The 19980-nt window shown below is 39.3% G+C and overlaps 2 protein-coding genes across 2 annotated transcripts in view; one reads left to right on the top strand and one right to left on the bottom strand.

The window, feature by feature from the left end:
* Nucleotides 1-501: 501 nt before the first annotated feature.
* On the bottom strand, nt 502-6164 carry nphs2 (NPHS2 stomatin family member, podocin). The gene is made up of 7 exons (XM_037697961.1): nt 5891-6164; nt 5703-5806; nt 5007-5079; nt 3441-3523; nt 3096-3355; nt 889-961; nt 502-708 (listed from the first exon to the last, which is right to left on the bottom strand). The coding sequence occupies exons 1-7, from the start codon at nt 6162-6164 to the stop codon at nt 502-504; spliced, it is 1074 nt and encodes a 357-aa protein (XP_037553889.1).
* Nucleotides 6165-10080: 3916 nt separating this feature from the next.
* The window catches only part of tdrd5 (tudor domain containing 5), an 18000-nt gene continuing 8100 nt past the window's right edge, over nt 10081-19980 (top strand). Inside the window, exons 1-12 of the mRNA XM_037697832.1 lie at nt 10081-10314; nt 10939-11156; nt 11456-11762; nt 11846-12015; nt 15824-15907; nt 16385-16441; nt 18157-18319; nt 18635-18801; nt 18897-19111; nt 19238-19447; nt 19526-19592; nt 19707-19904. Of these exons, the coding sequence (XP_037553760.1) occupies nt 10086-10314; nt 10939-11156; nt 11456-11762; nt 11846-12015; nt 15824-15907; nt 16385-16441; nt 18157-18319; nt 18635-18801; nt 18897-19111; nt 19238-19447; nt 19526-19592; nt 19707-19904 (2085 nt within the window). The 5' untranslated portion in view covers nt 10081-10085. The remainder of the gene's footprint in view (nt 10315-10938; nt 11157-11455; nt 11763-11845; nt 12016-15823; nt 15908-16384; nt 16442-18156; nt 18320-18634; nt 18802-18896; nt 19112-19237; nt 19448-19525; nt 19593-19706; nt 19905-19980) is intronic.

The raw sequence follows: 19980 nt of genomic DNA, 5'->3' as shown, positions 1-19980 counted from the left end.
TTCATTTGTTCAGAGAGGAACTATTTCCTGTTTTACCAGCCAGTTCACATGAGTACAAAGCAGACGATCAACAATTTATAATGACAGCTATAATCTGCTGTATGAGGATTAACATCACTTCATGTTGGCTGTTTTCAGCTGAACTTAATTCAAATCTCTGTTTTTCTTCTTATTAAATAAATGAATACAAAGTTTATGCAAACATTTCATCAGGTCTTTTCTGTTCTGTTTCTTAACTAAATAGCTAAAAGTTACTTTTAAACAGAGGCAGGTTATGTTTAGTGGAGGCTCGGACATTTAGAAGCTAAGGCTCTGAGAATTAAAGTATCTCAGATTGCGACTCAGATGGTTTTTATTTACATTTTAAAAAATATCCAAAGCTATTTACAATACTATGATTGTGCATAACCAATAATCCTCTTTGTGTTTGTTGTCGTTAACATGTAATAAAACCAGCGGTGATCCATCGCAGATATTCTAAAAGATAAAGAGTTCAGTCTGTCACATCATCTGTGAGTCTGTCTCCGGCTCTGCAGCTGTCATCTCTTCTTCCACAGCAGGGGGGGGAGGTGGTGGGAGGGATGAAAAGTCAGAGTTCACGTTGAGGAGATCTGGAGGCAGAGGAAACACCATCGCAGGGTGGAGATAGCGGAGGGAAGCTCGGAGCACGTCCCAGGCAGCGATCTCACTTTCTGACGCTTTTACCTGCTTTGGGAGAGAACAAGAGAGAGACTGCTGAAACCTGAAGACGCTCCCGTTGATCAGAAAATACACTGTAAAAAAAACAACATTAGTTAAATATCCAATCAAATCTAAGATGCACAAATAAGCATTAAAACAGGAAATGACTAGAGCGGTGAAACGTTTTAAAAAGGTACGATGACTTACTCTGAGCTGCTGCTGCGTCTTGGCCTCTGCAGTCAGACTCTGCTGCAGCTCGGCAGGAAAACTGAGCTCGTCTCTGATAGAAGATCACAAACAAGTTCTACTGAAACTGATCACACTGCACTGGAAATCAATCCATCCATCCATCCATCCATCCATCCATCCATCCATCGCTGGACTGTTGAAGCAAGTTGAATTTGAACAGATGACATTTGCAGAACTCAGGAAAAGAAAAGCAGAAAGAAGTTTAAAAAATGGCAGAGATGTTTAGAGAAAGCTGAATAGAGCAGAAATAAGCAGAATAAGTTCAGAATCAGTTCTTCCTCTGATTTTATCCTCAAGTGGTGTCCCTATTGAGTTTGTCGATTCCTATAAATATTTGGGTACCTTGGTCGATTCACATCTCTCTTTTAAGCTTCACATGGAAAACCTAGTAAGGAAACTAACTCTGAATGCTAGGAAACGCCTTGTAACTGCAACTTTCCTTCCCTCCATCGACTACGGTGATTTTATCTATACTCTCCTACAAGCACCATGCAAGTGCTGGATGCTGTCTATCACGGTGCACTAAGATTCATAACTGGCTGCAACTACCAGACCCACCACTGCACCCTGTATTCACTGGTTAACTGGTCATCATTAACTTCACACAGACTCTCTCACTGGTACATTTTCATCTTTAAATCACTTCTTGGTCTGCTGCCTTCATACATCTCCTCCTACATGTCACTGCGTGAGTGCAGCTACAGCGTGCGCTCTCAGGACATTATTACCTGCAGTGTTCCCTCAGTGAGGACTGAACTAGACAAAAGGGCCTCCTCCTACTCCGCTCCCGTTTCCAGGAATATCTTGAAAAAAGATCTGAAGCTCTCGACCGTGACCTCTCTAAGTGACTTTAAAACTCTGTTAACTACCTGGCAAAAACCAATGCAGACATGTTCCTGTTTTTAGTTTCCTAAATCGCCTTATAATCTACCTGTTTTTTTGTTGTTGTTTGTTTGTTTGTTTGGTTGATTGTTTGTTTTGGGCTACTATTCCTCTTGATTGTCCTTTTGGTTGCTATTTTGTTTTGATTTGTAAAAAAAAAAAAATTAAAAAATGAGAAACTTAAATTTGTATGTCTATATTCTGACTGTCTATTGCTGTCGTGGTTATCCATTGCTGTTATCACTCTTTGATAAGAAATCAGGTCTCTCTTGTGAATGAGTCCCAGAGGCTCAATGTGATTAACTTGTATAAATAAAGGTTGAATGAATGAAAAAAGTTGAAATAGGCAGAGGGAGGCTGAAGAAGTTACAAAAAAGAATTCTGAAATTGGTTAAAATACATATATAATGAAATAATAAGAAAAAAAACAAATATCAGCAACAACAAAAAAATTACTCTGAAAAGCTAAAAAAAAAAAAGCTGAAATTAGTAAGTAAAAAAAGACTGAAAGGAACATAAAATATTTTATTGTGAGTAACACAAAAAGTGGAAATTAGCAAAAATAGAAGCAGAAAAAAGCTACAATTAGTAGAAAATACATTAAAAAGTATTTTGTAGATAAAGAAGCTGAATTTAGCAAAAAAAAAAAAAAAAAGCTACAAGGCCATTAAAAAGCTTAAATTAGCAGAAAGAAGCTGAAAAAAAGTGAAATTAGCAGCTGAAAAAAGCTTAATGAGCAGAAGGAACAACAGCTCGAAGGATTTGAAGGATGTTAAGAGATTATTTTACAAGCAGAAAAGCTAAATATTTCAAATATTAAAAATTATACAATTAGCAAAAGTCAAAGCAGGAATGTCATGAATGAGCCGAACGTTTTGATACGAGTTGCTGAAATAGCACGAAAACTGCAGAAAGACTTACGTGTTGAAAAATGTGCGTAAGAAAAGTGGATCTCAAAAACCCTTTTCAGGAGCTGATTGAGCTCATGATAAAGTAATAAAGTTTGCTCACTTCTGTCTGTTGGCCAAAGATCTCATGAACCACAAGATGAATTTTAATGAAACTTGTAGTTTGTCATCATTAAATTCATAACTAATGAACTTTGAAGGTAAACTTTTAAAAAAGCATCGTTTTGACAGATTTTGAGCTAAAATTTTCTGCAGAAGTAGCTGAGAACACGTGCAGTATCCTCGCATCACTGAACGGATTGAATCAGGAAACTGTCAGCCGGTGATGTTTTCAAGGTGTGACCAAAAACAAACAGAAGAAGTTTTCAGGCTCACATGTCGGCCCTCTCCACCCTGATGCCCCAGCGGCCAGTTACAGAGTCGACAGCAGTTTGGATCTGCTCCCCGACCCTCCGCCTGTGCAGCAGGATGTGGCTGAACGTGTGTTGGGCCAGAACGTCCCTGATGGCTGCCTGCAGCAGACTCTGCAGCACCGAGGTCAGGCTGGCCAGGGCCGCGCTGCACAGAGCCACGTTCTCTATCTGGTAATAACACACCGCGCTCAGCTCAGGCCTGGCCAAGTCCTTCGTCACCACCTGGAAAGAAACAACGTTTAAACGTCAGCCTGTTCTGCTTGTTCATGTCAGACATGGCTGCTTTGAGCTTCAGAGTGTTTTGTACCACGTGAAGAGGAACCTTCAACATTCTGAGCCGGATGTCGACTATGTGACACACATCGAGAAGAGGGAGGTAAAAAATGAGGCCTTGAAGGAGGACAGAAAGGCAGAGAGGTTGAGCTTAAAGAAACCTTTCTCAAAAATGATTCACTTGTTGCCTTAATGATTTCTGGTATTAACCAAACAAAAACTAAACTTTACCGATCGTTAAAATTCTGTCTGTAAACCTCAATTTCATTTTTTAAAGAATATCTTATTTATACAACTTTTTAACATGGCTTATTATTATTAATAAAAATAATAATAATAATAATAATAATAATAATAATAAACTTCCCAAGCTAGAAAATAAAAACATCTGGAAAGTTTAACAAAGTCCATGCTCAATAATCCAGGTATACAATCCAACAATTTTCAGTCAGGTCATCTGGACCTGTCATCAGACCTGACTGAAAATTGTTGGATTGTATACCTGGATTATTGAGCATGGGCTTTGTTGGTTTTGAACCAGTTTGACATGACTGTTGACGAGGGAGAGGGTTGGCACCAGAGGAGGGGGCATGCCAAAGAGACCATCTTAGCACCAACATAACTGGTTTGTTCCACTTTGGAGTAAGCTGTTGTGGGAAGAATCAGTTTTGTGTTGTGTTTCCTTGACTGATGAAGCCTTCTGGATGGAAGGTGAAACGTTTCAGCACACAAAAAAGAAACTGTCCAGATGACCTGACTGAAAATTGTTGGATCTGGAAAGGTTATGACAACTAATGCAAAAGCCCCTACCCTGCTGCATGTCTTTATGTCACCATGTTGCTCTTTCTTGCGCAGAGGTTGTTTTTTTTAAAGATACAATTGTTTTAATCTCCTCTTTCTTCATGTTTTCCCTTTTCCTCATCTAGACGAAAAGGGCAGCGCTTCCCATGAGGCTGCAGCCTCAGGCATCCCCGTCTACCCATGTTTGTTTTCTTTGGACGGCTGTACTGAAATCTAATTCCGTTGTGCTTCGGTGCAATGACAATAAAGCTGATTCTGATTCTAAAGATTGGTATGATATTGTTTTATCAGATTTTTGGTATATAAAAAAACGCATTATTTGAGATTACAAGATGGAAGTTTTGAAGAAAACTAGAACCTATGAAAATCATACATGACTATAGCACAAGCTTCTCATGTGTTTTAAGAGTTTTTGTCTTTAGCGGATTCCCTGTGGCTTATTTTCAGTGTAACTAACATTTTTGCCTCTTTTCCTTCATGTGTGCTCACTAATTTGTCATGTTTGTCTTTCTTTATTAATACATATTTATCTTGATTCACCTGGTAACCTTGTTTAATTGTTATGTAATGATGTTCATGTGATTCAAAATAAAATAAAACTAAGAAAACCTTCATAAATGATCTCTGTTCATTTCTGGTAAAGTGCAACCTTGAAATACGCAACTAAAATGGAAAATATCTCTCAACTCCTCATAGCCTTATAATTCATGGGTTCTGTATAAAATTTTCATTTTAATAAAAGACAGATTGTCAATCATAAGAGGTGAACAAAAATTAAATAAAAGTGATTTGTGTTGACCTGGTCCTTTGGGTTTTCCCTGCAGCAGATGACCGAGTCTGAAGATCACAGCTCTCTCGTGCTCTCGGACAACCTTTAAATTAAAATAACATCTTTCAGCTGAACGCTCCAAATGAACAAGACGCATCGAACAGTTTCCAGCTGACATATTCGATGTTTAACTCATCTTCTAACATCTTGGCACTGTAAACTCCTGTGTATGGCTTTAAAATTTTTAAAAAAAAAGGAGCTATTAATGATAATTTAAAAAGATAAAAATATTCCAAACTCACTTTTCTAAAAAATATATTAATGTTTTATCTGTTTGTCACGTTTTGTCAAAAGCTTTTCAATAATAACAATTATTTAAAGTTTCAGATTACATGTGAATGATAATTTACAGTTACAGTAAAGTTCAAATCAAAACAGTTGCATTCAACAGATCAATTCAGTAAATTATCTCAATAATAGACTTTTTTTCTTTTATTTTCAATAATGTATAGTCTCATTCTATGTGAAGACTCATTAATAAGAAATACCTGTTTTAGACAGATAACAATAAAGTACAATAAAAATGCAATTAAAACAAAGTAGTAATGTTTATATGCAGCTGTTAATGTTGAATATCCTTTAACATGCGCATGTTTTCTGCATGAACACTGGGAGCTTTTTTTCTTTGTTGAGTGTGTGATATTGGGTCTGAGATGTGGTCCATACTTTGACACAGAACCAGATGGAAAAAGGGAGGAAGAGGAGAACCAGGGTCAAGGCGAACACCATCAGCAGCCACTCAAACACTCCCAGGTTTTTACGCTTTAAACCTGCAGGCGTGCAAAGAGCTCAGTGTGAAGATGATACACCGTGAAAGATGGATGCAAATAAAGACAAACAGATCTTCAACTCACCGTCTTCCTGCCCTGCTGCTTCCAGGAGCCCCAGACTCTCGTCTTTCACCTCGCTGTCCCTAACGTGATCTATGTCCACCACAGTAGGGCTCAGCCTAACCCCCTCTTCCTCCTCCAGCTTCTCCTTCCTGACTGACAGAGTTTCAGGGTGCCCACCTGCCCCCGGAGGCTTCGGTCGTTGAGTTTTTGGAGGCCCTGGGGCTCCTCGCTCCCTGTCTTTACGGGGCCTCGTCCTCGGCTTGTGGTTTGCTTGGACATTTGAGGGCCTCTCCATATCAGCTGAAGGAAAACAGCTGAATTTTTCACTTTAGAGAAAGAGCTAGAGCAGTTTCTTGGAGACGAGAAGGAAAAACGGACTCAGCTGATTCCCCTGTGGCGCTCTGGAACAGCTCGGATGAGGGAGTGGGATGGTGGGAGGACCTATCTAAAACCCTGTCAGCTTTTTAAATTTATTTATTTTTAGCTTTTCTGACAGCCTCTGTCATGCCATTTCTGACATTTTCTGTCTCAAATGTCAGAAAAAAATCTCAAACAAAATATCAGGACATGATGGAAATGATTCATTCTTCTTTCTTGCTCATGCAAAAACTACCATTATCTCAACAACCCAGATTTTCTTGTATTTGTCAAACATTTTTTTTTCTTTTAGAACTGTTGATAAAACGCTCTAATAACAGTAAACCCTACATCAGCATTGACACTCGGCCTTGTTGTGCGTGTTTGTTCTTTTTAAGACAAATGAACAGTGAAATCCTCATGCATATCACTGGCATGCATTGTTTTTGTATAAACCTGACAAATTATGCACATGAATTATAGATGCAACACAAATGTTGCCACTTAAAACATTCAGATATAACCTTTAACCTTTCATCTTCTAGTCCATTTTCTTGGATTGTGTGATTAATCCATAGATGTGTGAAGTGACGACTGAGGGTTAAGTTGTGGAAATGATTGTGCAGAAGCTCAGGGAGTCACAGCGAGCCCTCGCTGGGAATGTGCAGACTCAGGCTTATTGGAGATCATCTTTGTTTTGCCACAAGACACTCAATACCCTCCCTAATGTGTCTTTAATTAAACTGAATATTTATTCTGTCACCTGGAGAACATCTTTAGTGTCCACCCTATTGCCATCATCACACTGCAATGACCCACCTTTGTGCGCTCATAAACGTAATGTAAGGTGAGATCCGTTATTTATCCCCAAGGGTTCATTCATTCAGCAGAGAATGGGAGCAGTAAATGGTAAATGGGCTGCACTTATATAGAACTTTTCTATCTTATCAAGATACTCAAAGTGCTTTACAACACATCTGTGTCCTCATTTACCCATTCATACAGCACTCTACTAGATCTATACAAATATTAATCAGTGCTTTATCACATTCATACAAACATCTGAGGCAATGTTCTGTGTCTTGCCCAGAGACACTTCGTCATGTGACTACTGGTGGAATCGAACCCCCAACTCTTGCACTGGAGGACGACTGCTCTAATAACAACAAACAAATGACATTAGTACAGCATTCACAACAGGATAAAACACGACAGCTTTAGCAAATTAAAAAAAAGTTTAAACCAACTCAACAAAACAAGAATAAAACATTTTTATAAAATGTTAGTCAACAATAGAACTCCACAGTTTTGGATAAAATCTGTGTCGGCACCAACTGTCAGATCGACGCCAGCAATTGTACAAAGATGCTTGTGGTGCTGTACAAAGTCAGGCTGGTTGGTTTAAAACAGGTCAAGGAGGCTACTTCATAAATTTATTAACCATTTATTTGCTTTTAAAAACATTTATATTTAAAGATGAACTCGCCCCAGAGAGAAAAAAAAACATTCACCACAGGTTTGTGATCAGTGTCCTGATCTCGAAGGAGAGACACCATGACAGAGTCAGCTGTATCTGCCTTCACTGACGCTGGCTTATCATTTAAAGAAGTGAAAGGACCCCAACTCTGAGAAGAGAAACTACATTAAATAAAACACTATCAACTCGCACCCTTTTGGACTTGTCCGGTACAAATCAACAATAGCCAGCAGACTGGACCCTGGTCCGGGCTTGCACCTTTTTATGTTAACGGTCAAATGAAAACAAAGACAACCTCATGAAACTTGAGAAACAACCTGCATTAAATGAAAAGAAGCACTCCCCTCCTATAGAGGATACTCAGTGGTTGTCAACTTTTAAAATAAAAATATAAATTATAAACAAATGAAACAGAGAACCAAATTATATATACAGTATGTTATACTGTATTGTACCAGTATATATCCATCCATTATCTTTACCCGCTTCTTCCTTTTCAGATCACAGTTATAATTTCTACTTTCAAAATCATAATTTCAACTTTCAAAGTCATAAATATGAGAAACAAAGTCATAATCATGAGCTACAAAGTCATAATTTTGACTTTCAAAGTCATAATTTTGAGATACAGAGTCATAATTTTTACTTTCAAAACCAAAATGTCCACTTTCAAGTCATAATTTTGACATGCAAAGTCCTGGAATATCTTGCAAAAAGATCTGAAGTTCTCGACCTTGACCTCTAAGTGGCTTTAAACATCTGTTAAGTTCCTGGCAAGAACCAATGCAGACATGTTCCTGTTTTTAGTTTTCTGCACTGCCTTATAATCTAGCTGTTTTTTTCCACTACTTTTTCCTTTTGACTGGCCTTTTGGTTGCCATTTTATATTTTAATTTGTAAAAATAAATAAATAAATGTATACATATTGTTGTCGTTGTTATCCACTGTTGTCATCACTCTGTTAAAGAAATCAGATCTCTCTTGTACATGAGTCCCCAAGACTCAATGGGATTAACCTGCATAAATAAAGGCTGAATGAAAAAATAATAATAATTTCAACTTTCAAAGTCATAATTTTGACGTTGTCTCTCATAATTATGACACCATTGGACGTTGTTGTTTTTTTTTTTGGCAGAAACGGGCTTCCATACTTTCCTACTAAACGTTCATTGACAAAAGTATTCAGACGATTATTCATTAAACTTATACTGAGTACGGCTAACAGTTAACAGAAACCTGTTAGATGCTTTAAAGGATAAAATCGTTTTTGTTTGTTTTTACTTTAAAGTGTTTTCCTCAGTTTTACACCTGCTAGGTTTGACCAACGTGGCATGAGGCGTTCAGGTAACGTGCAGGCGTGGAGGACTAGCTAACAGTCCAGACAGCTAAAAACAACTTGTTTTTTTTTTTTAAAGCGCCCCAGATTATTAGAAACAATATCACCAAACAAAACTTTGTGGTAGCAAAGTTGTTTCCATAAAGAGGAGCAGCGGTTAACTTTGTCTTCTGTAAGGTGGGAGCTAAAGTTTGCTAATTTACCTGAATACAGACATTTATGAATTTTTAACATGCTAGCATGCTAATAAAATGTGAAGAAAAACAAAGCATTTAAGTCATAATTTCAACTGCTAAAATTAAGATTAATAATTTTTCCTCTAAGTGAGAGGTATGGTGTTTAAAGGTGAACATTTTTTGGACTTGAATCTTTTTCATATTCGTAAATATTTGTGAAATATGACGCTAACCACACCTGCTTGTGTTATATTTTGCTTTGAACGAGCTAGACTTTATTAAAAAAATTAAAGTGTTCTTGATCAATAGTTCTTCAGCTTTCTGTTTTTTAAATTTTTTTAATTTTTTCCCCACTTAGATTTACTTTTTTCCACCCATCCTTAGTTTAATTTTTGTACTTGAACTCACATTTGTGCATAAAAATAGGAATACACTATTAAAAGTAGGACAATGGAACAGATGGGCAAAAAATAAAAATAATAAATCTTGATATGACCTGAATTTTTCAAATTTTCCTGTTGGTAGAGCGCTGTTTGTAACAAAGTGTTAAAAATTTAACTTAAATTGAGATTTTTGTTAAATTCTCTGTTAATTTTGACACAGACTAGTTGCCTTGATTTAAATTAGCTTTTTTTTTTATTATTATTTCTGAATGACTCAACATTAATCTGAAACTGATCTGCACTTAAACAGCCAAACTCCACAAGTATTACAAGAAATACTGAATGCTTGCAGGGAAAAGATGGCTCACAACTCATACGCGTCTATGAGAGTTAATGCGTGGGAAAAAGTTTGGTGGGGTCATTACAACACCAGCAAGTTGTGCTGCACTTAACCTTTGTTGGTTTTATTCACACTCAAGCAGGCAAGATGAGCCAGGAAGACATTTTTGCAAAGCTGAAGAAGGATGTTTGCTCCTTGCTGCTTTCCTCTAAAATGGGTTTGGATCCTGCTCAGCTCCAGCAAGATTACATCAATATGTTGGGTCATCCAATGCCTCTGAAATTCTTGGGCTTCAGGAACATTATGGACATGGCTAAGGAGATGCCCGATGCAGTTTCTGTGAACTACAGGCCAGATGGAAGCCCATACTTAAAAGGTAGTTTTCTGCTCACCTAAAAGAAATTGAATGACACGATCAGAAATGACGGCAGCACGGTGGCGCAACTGGTAGAGCTGCTGCCTCTCAGTGAGAAGGTCCCTGGTTCAAACCCCGGTCCAGGGGCCTTTCTGGGTGGAGTTTGCATGTTCTCTCCGTGCATGCGTGGGTTTTCTCCGGGTGCTCCGGTTTCCTCCCACAGACCAAAAACATGCATGTTAGGCTGATTGGTAACTCTAAATTGTCCCTAGGTGTGAGTGAGAGAGTGAATGATTGTTTGTCTCGTTTGTCTCTATGTGGCCCTGTGATGGACTTGCGACCCGTCCAGGGTGTACCCCGCCCCTCGCACAGTGATTGCTGGACATGGGCACCAGCGACCCCCGTGACCCAAAATGGAACAAACGGGTAAAGAAAATGGATGGATGGATCAGAAATGACATTCCTAATGCTAGTTCCACATCTTATTGCATTTATTCCCCTCATCGTGCTTAATTAAATTCTACATTTAACCGACTCGAAAATGCTTGTATCGCTTGGCATTTCTCATTCATGTCGGGGCTTTAATTTTTGTTTTGTGTTCTAACAGAGTGTTTTAACAGTTCATCTTTGTCTTCCACATAACAGCCGTGAGTAACGAGACGACTCGAAACATTGAGGAGCTAGTAGCCAATCAGCGGATGTCTAAGTCTGACAAGGCAAAGAACAGGGGCTTTAACCATTTCTATCCTCTTGATCGTCGTCATCATCATCGGTTCACCCCTGTGGTCCTCCCTCGAAGAGGTCATGCTCCTCCAGCCCTCCCTGCACACCTGAGGATGCAGCTTCGCCTCCTGTTGTCCCAGGTGTGACTCAGAAGCAACAAATTAAGTATATTTTCATAAAGATTTTCTTAATTCCGGCTTCCGCAGTTTAATTTATCCTCGTTACACTGGACTCTTTAGACTTACTGAAGGTTTTTGAGCTATTTATAGTTTTTTTTTTTTCAAACAAATAACAAAATGACATTTTATGTTAACATTAATAGTGTTGTCTTGTAAGCTTTATGATGCTTATGTCATTTACATAAATATAGCTGTGAAGGTAAGTACACCAAACCAGAGACACGGAGACATCCTGTGTAACTTTGCTGCTGCTCTTCTAGGGTCCAGTTATGTTATCCCACATTGAGAACTGTTACTTGTGCTACTTTGGCTACCCACTGTGGGTCCACAACTATGGATTTTACTCTACTGGAGAGATGCTGGAGGCAGCGAGGGATATGATTCTAATCCAACAAAGCAGGTTTGGCTCAGTTCTGACCCTGAGGGAACATATGATACCAAGGCCAGTCATGAAACCATCCAACTTAACAAGGACGACTGGCCCGATGCAACCAGTATACTTTTTGTCAAGCATGCCGGTTTCCAACGGTGCAAACATGAAAAATCCTGAAACAACAAAACCTTCAGGTTTGTTAAATGATGTGGGTACTAAATTTGCTTTGTTGATTTTTTTTTTAATCAACTTATCTGAATATTTTTGTATTCTTTAGCTGAAGTTCTAGTGCAGGAAGGTCCTCTGAATCGGCCCTCTGAGGCTTCTCTGGGCCCTGATCAAGAAGAGCCAGGAGTCGGTATCAAGCCAGAAACGAATGAGAAGTTCCATGAAACCAAATCAGTGGATGACCAAGACGCTGAGCACTTTCAAAAACTTCTACGCAAGGTTTGTTCTCGTTAAAAATGAATCTTACCTAATGCACATGAAATATATGTTAACATTGTTCTAGAATTGCGCCACTCAAGGTGGCTGCATGTTGGAGCAGCTCTGTTACTTTCATTCTGAGATTTTGCTTTTGGAAACTTTAATTCCTCTTTTTCTGGATGTAAATCACATTTTTTGGATGATTGTTTCCTCTGGTATCGGATGCTGTGCAGCTGGAAGGATTTTTACTGAAACTTTTATAGTTTTGGACATTTGTTATGATGCGTAACCATGGCAACAAGGCAGTTTTCTACAACCAACAGCTGCTGATTAACATCTCAAAAGCTCAAATAATATCTCAACTACAGCCTCAAATCTCAAATGAGTTGAAAGGATGTTCTGTGGACGCATTCCCATCTACCTGCCAGCTGTGCTCGAGTGCCTGACCACTGCGATCCTGGAAGTAGCAGGAAACACGGCTCATGACAGTGGAAGGACAGGATCGTCCCTCGGCACCTACAGTTGGCTGTCCGCAGCGGCGAGGAGCTCGGCAGACTGCTGGGAGGAGTGGCCATCGCTCTGGGAGGAGTTCTGCCTGGCATTCGGGCGGTCCTACAGCCCGGGGGAACCGAGAGGCCAGCTGAGTCTGGGTGGACGGATCGGACGGCATCTGCAGCCAGTTTCTTAGGATCCACTGTGGGATGGACCTTTACAAGAGATCCTTCCTGCCTACAGCCATCAGTATCTATAACAACATTTAATGAAACCAGGATAACGGAGTTACAACAACAAATACTTTCCCTTTGGGATTAATAAATTATTTTTGAATTTGAATTGAATTGAATTGAACTGTTGAAAGATACTCATTGCAAACTATGAAATCAAACACAATTACCATATTTTATGCTCTATAAGTCACTTTTTTTGGGGGGGGGCATAATTTGCATGCCCTGCGACTTATACGCCGAAGTGATGTATTTATGGATTTCCCCCATATTTATAAACCAATTTTTGGACGAGATTTGACCGTTTTCATTAATTCTGACTGAAATATTGAACACTACCATTTTCAGCCACTAGATGGCACTCAGTAGTAGTAGTAGTAGAATCGATTTTTGAAGTGCAGCACCTCTGAAGAGCATTTATTAAGTAAAAGTTCAACTGAGACACACCTTTTACTATAATTTCGAACAAACAAATGTTTGGCAGCCCATTGAATTTTTGGCACAACACCGGCCCACATTTCCGGGTTGTCAGCGGTGATGCATAATAGATGTGAAGTATACGGCAAAGCAAAGTATTTATGGATTTTTCCACTTTATTAGACATATTTGGACTGATGCGACTTATAGGGCGGTGCGACGTGTACGGCGGAAAATACGGCATATCAACTGGTGCAGTTTAAAAGCGTTCTCCAGTAGTTTTTCATTTATACCGATGTGCGATTCTAAAGGGCCCTGCATACTCCATCTGAACTGGTGAAATTGGCTCTCACTGACGTATAGGGCTGCAACAACGAATCGATAAAAAATCGATTATTAAAAGTGTTGACAACGAATTTCATTATCGATTCGTTGTGTTGCGCGATTATGCGTCTCTCGGCGTTGCAGAGCCATTTTGTTCACCTGCAGAGCATTGTCAATGCTGGCTGACTAAAGTTTTAAATAAAAAACCTCTGCAGAGCGAGTTGAACAGAGCGAGGGGGAAGCAGAGCAGAGGTGGTGTTTTCAAAGGAATTGAAGTAAATTTTACAAATGACCCGACGCAGAAAAAACAGTTCGACCCAAATCCTTAAAAGTGCGGGAGCACTTTATGCTTCACAAAGATAAAAGCTGCGCAACGTGCAGCTTTGAAAAATGACGACATGACACGGGAGAACCACGCTGATGAAACGCAAACACGTCGTAGTCGAGGGAGCTCGGCAGCAGATACAACTCGTCATGTGTTGCAGGTGAGTCTCTACAATATTCACATTTGAAAACGTAACGTCAGTCTCTCCAGTAGCTGAAGATGCTGCTTGTTTATCTGATTAATGACGGTGATAGAGAACGTGCGGGTTACTTTTTTATTTCATTTAATTGGTACAAGCAGTGTTTAAATGTGATTTGTAAATAAATCCAACACAAAGACGGCAATGATTTAGTGATTAAGCTTCAGCTTTTAATTTGCTGGCAAAGTCTGAAGACACTGCAGGTATGGCAGGATGAATTGCATTTAAACTGGAATTACAGTAATTTATTACATCTACTCAAATGTGTGATTAAGTATTTTATGTGTGTGTGTCTCATTCCAGAAAACAGCAAACGATGACATCCTTCATGATGGAAGACATCATGGACACCACAGCAGCAGCTGTCTTCACTGAAAGCATCTTTAACGTGATCGTCACCGACATGAGGCCTCTGTCGATGGTTGAAGACGAAGGCTTCACTACAATAATCCACACTTTTAATCCAGATTACACTCTTCCTTCAAGGACACATTTTACAAAGTAGCTACATATCGTGCAGGTGTAAAGCATACATTTGGATATATTTTTGTGTATATTGTTTTTATTGAAGCTATTTGACACAACTTTTTTTTAATTATTCAATATTTTGCTAACAGAATAGTCAAGTAGCAACCTGTTTTTTGTGCGATTTGCTATGTCAGTCAAATGTTCCATTTTGGATTAAAGAGGTGGAAATTAAAACATTTGTTGTTGTTTTTTGTTCGATTCATCAATTATTAAATAAAAAAAATCGACAGATTAATCGATCATTAAAATAATCGTTAGTTGCAGCCCTGTTGATGTAGTTGCGTGACGAAAACTGTCATTTTGTTCTCAGAAAGCTCCACCTGCCCCTGTTCCGCACGAGGCCCGGACCAAACTTTTTCTCACAAGCCATGTGTCCGTTTGTCAGCCCGTTTGTCAAATCGGAAATGTGCTCGGACATTCAGCGGTACGACTCTTCAAACTCACTCAATTAGTCCAATGGCCAAAATCTCCTGGATGGAGCTCGCTCAGACATGCATGGAGGTGTCTACTTGCTGAAAAGTGTGGCGCTTTCTTCAGGATAGATGTGTGGCCAAACAGTGGATTTAGGGACGGAGTGAACGGCGGTAAGAAACCTGTGCGGTGATGTTTACTGCAGTGGGAGGGGTTTCCCAGGAGCTCTGCGCCGTGAGTCTCGTGGACTATGAAAGGTGTGCACGAAAGCAAATGTCCTGCAACCTCGTGACCGCGAGTCGACTGTTCGGCTTCACATGGAGTAAACGGGCCCCTTAAAGTTTTGTATTAACTCGAGGTAAACGAAACGTTTTTATCTGCGCACTCTACTCAACAAATCTAAGTGTGAATATGACCAGTACATCAAAACTCTTTTCACCCTAATCACTCTTTCATGGATGTCACCATTATGATTTATTTTCACTCACTTCAGCTGTTTCCTGCTCACGTTATTTTTAATTTAAGGACACGTTAACCATCAACGTGAGAAAACATTGTGCAGATTTTGTTTTCTTTTTTCTTTATGATTTTATTTTTTATTTTTTGGACCGGTCTTCATGACATTGCAATGTGTACTTTTAATTTTACATTTAAGAACACGGTTTGTTCTTGAATAAATCCAGATTTTGCATAATGGATGATCAAAATGGAAAGCTACATGAAGCCTTCATTAAAAGGTCATTGTTTTTACCTTCAGCACGTCATAAGACAGGAGTCTTCTTGTCATATAACAGAAACGTCAAACCATCTGCACACACTTGTACTGTCTTAGGAGCTAGATTAAAAGTATAATGTAATAGTTTTGTGAGATTACCAAACTTTTTCCTACTTTTGTGTCAGCTTGAAGAGGAGCTTCGTCAGCAAATTCTGGAGAATGGTGTCGCCGGCACCGTCAGTCAGGAGCTGAAGGACAAGCTGCGAAAGGTCAGACTGCACGCTGGTTCTTCAGCAGACTTCCTGGGGCTTTTTGTCCGTCGCTCAAACACAACAAGCAGCAGCAGGTTCTGGCGCACAATCTGTGCGTCTGTCCCTCAAGTGCACCTGCTCTCATGGTTCATTTATAATGAGTTGGGAGAAGTGGAGGATAAATGAGGGGTTGTAATTTATTTAGCTTCCTCTCAGGCTGTCACGTCTGCCTGTTACACCGACACGATGACAAAAATAGCTTAACGAACGCAGCAACGCTTCCACTGGAAATCAACAAAACAATCTGAACATAATCTGTAAAATGCAGATTAGATATTTATAACTTTTTCACAAAGATTATGACGATACTTGTACATATGTCAGAGGAAGGTAAAATGACCGTCTTGCTGTAATCAGTCTTCTTATTTTGTTATGTTGATTTATTATTTTGAAGAAAAGATGTTGACTTCTAACAATGTCTGCAACTCTTTGCAGGTTGTTGCTCAGACAAGTGGTGGATTATCAGTCCATGATCTTCCTGATGAGTACAAGGTAAAGAATAGAAGAAATTCACCCGTGCATGTTGCTCACGTGAAAACTTTAGACAAAACACTGATGTGTAGGAACTTGTGCTTGGTTTTTTTTAAGAGCTGCAAAAGTATAGTTGTTAGTTCTGATCAAAGTCGTGGAAATGATCGATTCAGTCGGTCGGATTAGTAGTTCTGTTCCCATTCTTTGTCCTGAAACTGATATGTTTAAAAATAAAGCTTTATGTTCAGTAGACATGAAGCCATGGGTCTGTTTTACAAAATAACATATCCGCAGTATTTACCTTATTTTTCAGACTATAAGATGCACTTAAAATCCTTAAATTTTCTCAAAATTCGACAGTGAACTTTTTAATCCAGTGCGCCTTAAAGACCTGTCACAATAACAAATTTCTCTGGGCGATTAATTGTCTCAGAAATTATTGCGATAAACGATAATATTGTTTGAAATTTGACAATAATTAGTAATTATTGTCAAATTTAAGAAAAAAAAGTATTTTATTTAGAGTGCAATACCTTTTTTGACCACTGGATGGCAGTGTAAGACTGTTTGAACTGAAGGATGGATAGAGAGGGAGCGAGCAGCATGTCTCTTTAAGAAAAATGGGAGGGATGCCCCTTGACGTGACATGGGCTGTCTGTCTTTTTTTTTTTTTCTTCCGGTTCTCAAAATGGCAGACACACGGTGTGGTTCGAGCTCTTTAGCATAGCATTTGTCACACAAAGCTTTTAATAAAAAAAATCAGTAAACAAATTCTCAGCTTCTTTGTGCAGAGAAAAACAACTTTTTACACGAAGGCACGAGTTTCAACCATGAATTTTGAAGCTTCGACAAGATGGAGGTTTTTTTCCCCCGAGGTCGGCCTGTTAGCTTAGCTTGTAGCTTAGCTTCTCAAATTTGCTTTTAGCGTTCCAAAAACACGATTTTGGATCATTAAAATGGATTTTAAAGAGACAGGGAAGGGTCAGTGAAGAGCACCGGAGTTGAGCTTTTTGTCATCCAGTGTTTTCAGTAGAAAGAGAGAGACACAAAGAAACGGTAAAGGCGATAAATGGAAATGAGGTAGATAATTTTCATTTATCATGCGATTAATTGATTTATTGTTTATTGCAACTTATGTATTAATTCTGGTTGTGCTTACTGACCTCGAACCGATTTTATATGGTTATTGTGAACAAGTTGAATAAAGTTTGACTTATCCGTTTTGTTTTGCTTAATGCGCCTTATAGTCCGAAAAATACGGTAACTTAATTGAACAAATTGCTCTAAGCAGTCCATGAAGATGGTTAGAAGGCAACAGATCTTACTGCTATATTAATAAATCACAAAAATGTGATTGTATATCGTGTAAGTTATCTGGCTCCAGTTGAAGCTTATTTTTTAACTTTTTGTCTTTATGCTTTAACGTACAATGTTTAAAATCTCTTTGAACTTAAGAAAACTTTTTAATTCAGGGCTTATTTTATTCTTCTGTCATATCAGAAAACTGAGCGCCAATCTGGTGTAATTCACTGATAATATTATTCAAATTAATTCGCTAAAAGTTCCAAAAGGTTTAAAGAAATCGGGAACAGGGTTTAGAGTAATCGGGAGTTTTTGTTTTCGACTGTTTGAGTCTAAATTCCTGTCGCCGTCATTAAGACGCTTGTCTGTGGAAGCCAGATGAACTGATTCTGACTAAAAGACAAAGCGTGCGATGTTTCACCTCCATCCTTTAGAAACTTTTTGGAGAAGACCTGCCGTACACGGAGAGCGGTTTCGTCAGCGTCACTGAACTCATTGATGCCCTGAGGGACACTTTCTATCTGGAACCAGCAGAGGACGACAATGGACACCACTGGATAGTAAGGGACATAAAAGACTGCGAGCACAGACGATCAGGTGTGAAGAACTACCACTTTGTCTTTTATTGACCATTTTCTTTATTAGAAGTCATGACTAAGATCCAACCACCATCTTGTGGAAATCATCTGGCTTTTGCTCTTTTCATCTGGGACATTTAGTTTTATAAAAACTGTCGTAACGATTTAATGTCATTTTATTCTGCACAGTAGTATTACGTGTAGTATTTGTAGTAGTAGTATATGTGTAGTATTATAAATAGTTTAAATGGTGTCTCGGGTGTTATGTGACAAAGACCTTGTTTAATTTAATGTCTTTGAATTTAGCAGGAAATAATTTTCTTTGTTTTTCTAGATTCAAAAGAAACTACAGACCTCAGTGAAGGAAAGTTGGCAGCTAAGAGCTCTTACTTCAGCTCTGGAGGGTCTCCTTGGGAAAACAAACAAGGAGGAAATGATGGTGGTGATGATGAGGAGGAAGAGGAGCAGGAGCCCAGTATCATTTCCAAAACGGAAAAAATGGTTAGAAAACCTCCACATGACAGAAAGCAACAACAAAGAAAACCACGATTAGAGTACCGGCTCATCTTCACTGTTTTTCATGGGTTCTCCTGTAGACAGTGGAGATGTACACGGCCATTCAGGTGCACGGCAAATCTACCATGCCCCTGGACGCCGTGAAGAGTCAGCGTCTCAAACCACCAACGCGCCACGATGCTCGCGAGCTGGTACAGGTCCTGGTGGAGCTTGTGATGTCGCCTGGAAGTTTCTACATCCGTTTTAGTGAGAGCAAGGAGGCGCGGGCCTTGGAGGATATGATGTTGGAGATGAGGTGGTGCATAAGTCCATGACAACTTTGAAAGTTCTTGATAGACCTTCTGTCTGTGCCAACTACACGCCAACAGCACCAATTAGTTTATTTATTTATTTATTTCTGTTTTGTGCTTCTGTCTGCTAGACAGTGTTACACCTGTCCTGAGGTGTCGGAGCGATACCGCCTCCCTCAGCCGTTCATCAGACTGGGCCAGGTCTGCTGTGTGTCCCCTAAAGGAATATGGTTTTATCGAGTGGTGATCCACAGAGTTCTAAACCCCACTCAGGTTGAAGTGTACTACGTTGACTATGGCAATATCACAGTAGTCCTGAGCAACAGCCTCAAGTTTCTCAAGTAGGGGCTTGAAAAACTGTAAGCACTTTAACGGCAACATTCGAAGCCTTTTAATTAATTCGGTTATTTATTTTGCAGGTTAAGCTTTTCGGTTCTTCCAGCACAAGCAGTTCCATCATCTCTCGCTGGAATTAAACCCACCTCGGTAAGTTTGAGGCAAACACCTAATTACAGCCTTCATTTTAACACCTGCAACTTTTATTACCGGTAGTTTTAAAAAATAGATATAAACACGACTGTTCTCGTCTGTAACTTGCAGGTCAACTGGACTCCTGAAGCAACGGTTTCTTTCCAGAAACTGTGCTGTGATCGCACTCTAGTGGGTGCTTTGGACTGCTACACTGCAGATGTGCTGCAGCTCTACTTGTGTGACACACACACTGATCAGGACATCTATGTGCATAGTGTCCTCATACAGCAGGGCCACGGGGTCGCATGCAGCCCTGCAGCTGCTGCAGCAGTGAGTTAAACAGAGTAGAGTTGTTGTTTTTACATTATTACCAAAACACAAATAATGACTTATCAGGAGCCTT

This window comes from Nematolebias whitei, chromosome 3, assembly GCF_014905685.2.
Source record: "Nematolebias whitei isolate Nwh7 chromosome 3, NemWhi1, whole genome shotgun sequence".
NCBI lineage: Eukaryota > Metazoa > Chordata > Actinopteri > Cyprinodontiformes > Rivulidae > Nematolebias > Nematolebias whitei.
Note: the sequence above shows the minus strand (reverse complement) of the source record. Positions and strands in the feature narration are given on the sequence as shown.